At 47.2% G+C, this 2,872-nt stretch overlaps 1 protein-coding gene across 1 annotated transcript; it reads right to left on the bottom strand.

Annotated features, from left to right (window-relative positions):
• Positions 1-304: 304 nt before the first annotated feature.
• On the bottom strand, positions 305-1,703 carry LOC145806463 (uncharacterized). The gene is made up of 2 exons (XM_082903519.1): positions 1,121-1,703; positions 305-1,042 (listed from the first exon to the last, which is right to left on the bottom strand). Exons 1-2 carry the CDS (start codon positions 1,553-1,555, stop codon positions 305-307), a joined length of 1,173 nt encoding a protein of 390 aa, XP_082759645.1. The 5' UTR covers positions 1,556-1,703.
• Positions 1,704-2,872: the final 1,169 nt, after the last annotated feature.

The following is a 2,872-nucleotide window of genomic DNA, read 5'->3' as shown; positions in this document are numbered from 1 at the left end:
TTGGCTGGAATAAACCAACTCTTGTTTCCCTTCAGCCGAAGTAAGTGTAAGGCTGAAGAGTGGTTGGCTGGATTAAACCAACACTTAATACTCCTCAGCCGAAGTAATTATGTCGGCTAAGGAGTGGTTGGCTGGTAAGTATAGTTTAACCATCCAAAAACCGAAATAACACTTGGCGTAATAGAAGAGATTACAAACGCAAGCATACACACAATAACCAGAATAAGAGACGTAAAATTTTTCATTAAAAAAGAAGTCATTACAAGGGGGCTTAGTTCGGTTACAAAGAAGAAAAAGTAAAAAACTAAGAGAAAAGTTCATCAATTTCAGCATCGAAAACCGCATCGGCATCTACTGGAAGACCGGTCTCTGGCGGCAGCACTCCTTCAGTCACAACGGTGGCATCAACCGGAGCCACAGTTTCATTCGGCTGTTCAATAGTCAGATCTTCCACTCTGGACTCCGGCCGATCTGTCTGATCCACGTTTTCAACTGGAGTACCCCCAGAAGCAGAATCTTCGTCAGTATCTGAACCTTCAAGGAATTGCTGCTGCATGGCATCCGCGTACCCCGCAAGGGACTTCGGTATAAAGTACTCTGGAGGGTTGAAGACCTCGGTCTGTTGATCATGACCGAGCTTCTCCACAGCTGCCCTCCAGCCGCACTTGAAGAAAAGCTCCTTGGCGGCATCGCATTGCTTGACGTAGGCCTCCTCGGCCTCCTTGAAACCTCGCTTGTACCCCCCCTTGTCGACCGCCTCCATATTCTTTTTCAGTTCGCTTATTTCGGCGTCCTTTCTCTTCTCTAGCTTCAACAACTCCCGCAAATACTTGTCCTTCATAACAATGGCAGCTTTCTGCTTCTCCGCTTCCGCCGAATTAACTAGATCGGCAAGACGGCCGTTCTCCGCTTCCAGCTCGGCCATTCTCTTTTCGGCTTGTTGTAGTTCGGCCGACTTTGCTTCGGCTTCCGCCATCGCCTGCCTTGTGGTTTTGCGGAGCTCTTGGACTTTCCGGTAAGTGACATTGTTCTTTTGCAAGGCCTGGCAAAGCAAAGATATCTTTAGAACCGAAGTAAGAGTTAGAAAAATTTAGACAGGAAAAAGCAGACAGCTACTTACCAAGACCATGGACTTGGAAACAGACCGAATTGATTTCATTTCGGTATTCAGTTGCTTCAAGTGGTGCTCCATGTCCTTAGGGAGGCACACACTTTTGGCCAGGTTAAAGGCCAGTTGGTGGTCTTTTTCACCCACGACCGAATCAGTGACTTTGATGTTTCGGTCATTGAAGATCAAAGGCGGAGCCCACTTCGGAGATCGGGCTCGGTCAGTTTGTTCTGGTTGGGAGGCAGGTTGAGGACTTTGAGGGACGGTTTCGACTTCGTCAACAAGTTGTTGTTCGGCTGACGTAGATCGGGCGCGTTTTGAAGGGCGAGACGAAGAGGGCCGTTGTGAAGGAAGGGCCACGACGGCAGGCTGCACCTCAGTAGTTGGTGTTACTTCGGCTCTAGTTGTTGAAGTTAGAAGGGCCCTGACTCTGCTCTTCTTTGCCATTTCTTCCTCAGCGGTTAATGGAACAAGTCTTATCTCGGGCAAAGTGGGGTCCGGCTCCGGTGCTTCCTCGAGAAGAAAATCGGTTACTTTTGCCTTCCGTCGACCGCTGTAACGGTAGGTCGGTTCGAAATTTAGAAGCTTGGCCCAATCTCTTTCTTTAACCCGAAATGTGGCTCGCAAAACGCCGAGGTTAGGATAGCTATACAAGGAGTGGAGATGGGCGAAATCTGCAAAAAAAAGACAAGTGTTAGTTCGGCTAGCAGATTAAGCAACCGAGATAACATACAAAGCAGAAGACCGAAGTAAAATTACCAGGCTCTCCCATTTTCCAATTTATAGGTCGGCCAGGAATTTGAGCTTGAAAATCCTCAAAGTTCCCAGAGACCCAAAAGAAATCATCATCATTGAGATCTTTGTCCGGAGTATGCTTAATTATCTTCTCTCGGCGGCGGCGAATTCTAAGGTAATATACCCACCCAGCATTCTTTGAACCAATGGAATACTGATGGAATATTTCGGCCAGACCAAGATTCAGTCCGGTTTGGTGGTTTAATGCGGCTATCCCCATTATAATATGATATGTGTTGGTGGATAGTTGGGTGGGACATAGCCTAGTCTGCCTAAGGAATTCGCAGATTAGCGGTTGGACAGGAAACCGTAGTCCGGTTTCAATTATTGATTGAAGGGTGAAAGGGACGAAGCCTTCATTGTCCCAGGGAGTAGCATCTTTCTTGGCCAACTCCAGTTGAACATCATCAGGAATCTGGTAGTCCTGCCTGAATTCGGCCATGCCACCAGGGGTTTCGACTAAATATCTATACTTACCCATTTGTTGTATAAATTACGGATAAGTTATTTCGGTACGAAAATTTGGCTCAGTAGCTCGGTTGAGCACACGCAGGAGGGCCTGGGCAACCTAAGTCTGCAAAGTAGAAAGCAAGGGGGTTAAGCACAGATCGTTGGACCGCGCTACAAATTATAAGCAAGATATACAAATCCTACTTCGGCTTAGTTGGCTGGTTCTACCTTGGCTCATCAGAAGGTTTCTTAGCTCGGTTTTTGAGCAGTTTAGACCGGTTTAACGTCTAGGGGCAGCTTTCCTGAGTTCGGTCTAAGAAACTAAGAAAGCTGGTTTAGTCCCAAGGCCTAAAACGGTTACAGTATAATTACTTCGGTTGAGCTCTTAGGGGCGGCTTTCTGAGTTCGGCTTGAGAACTAAGAAAGCCGGCTTGGCCCCAAAATCTTAGCTCGGTTATAGACCGAAGTACCGAGTTCGGTATGAGCAAGCTTGTTCGGTGATCTTATCTTGGCTAGAGT

The sequence above is a fragment of the Camellia sinensis genome, chromosome 2, assembly GCF_055761805.1.
Source record: "Camellia sinensis isolate YWXY chromosome 2, ASM5576180v1, whole genome shotgun sequence".
NCBI classification, from domain to species: Eukaryota; Viridiplantae; Streptophyta; class Magnoliopsida; order Ericales; family Theaceae; genus Camellia; species Camellia sinensis.
The sequence above is the reverse complement of the archived record's forward strand: the minus strand, read 5'-3'. Positions and strand labels throughout refer to the sequence as shown.

What these genes read in the sequence shown, in the direction of transcription:
- LOC145806463 (XM_082903519.1), bottom strand. Translation starts at nt 1,555, where the DNA reads ATGGCAAAGAAGAGCAGAGTCAGGGCCCTTCTAACTTCAACAACTAGA. An exon ending in TTTCCAAGTCCATGGTCTTG is followed by an intron (nt 1,043 to 1,120) that starts GTAAGTAGCTGT and finishes TTGCTTTGCCAG; the next exon opens with GCCTTGCAAAAGAACAATGT.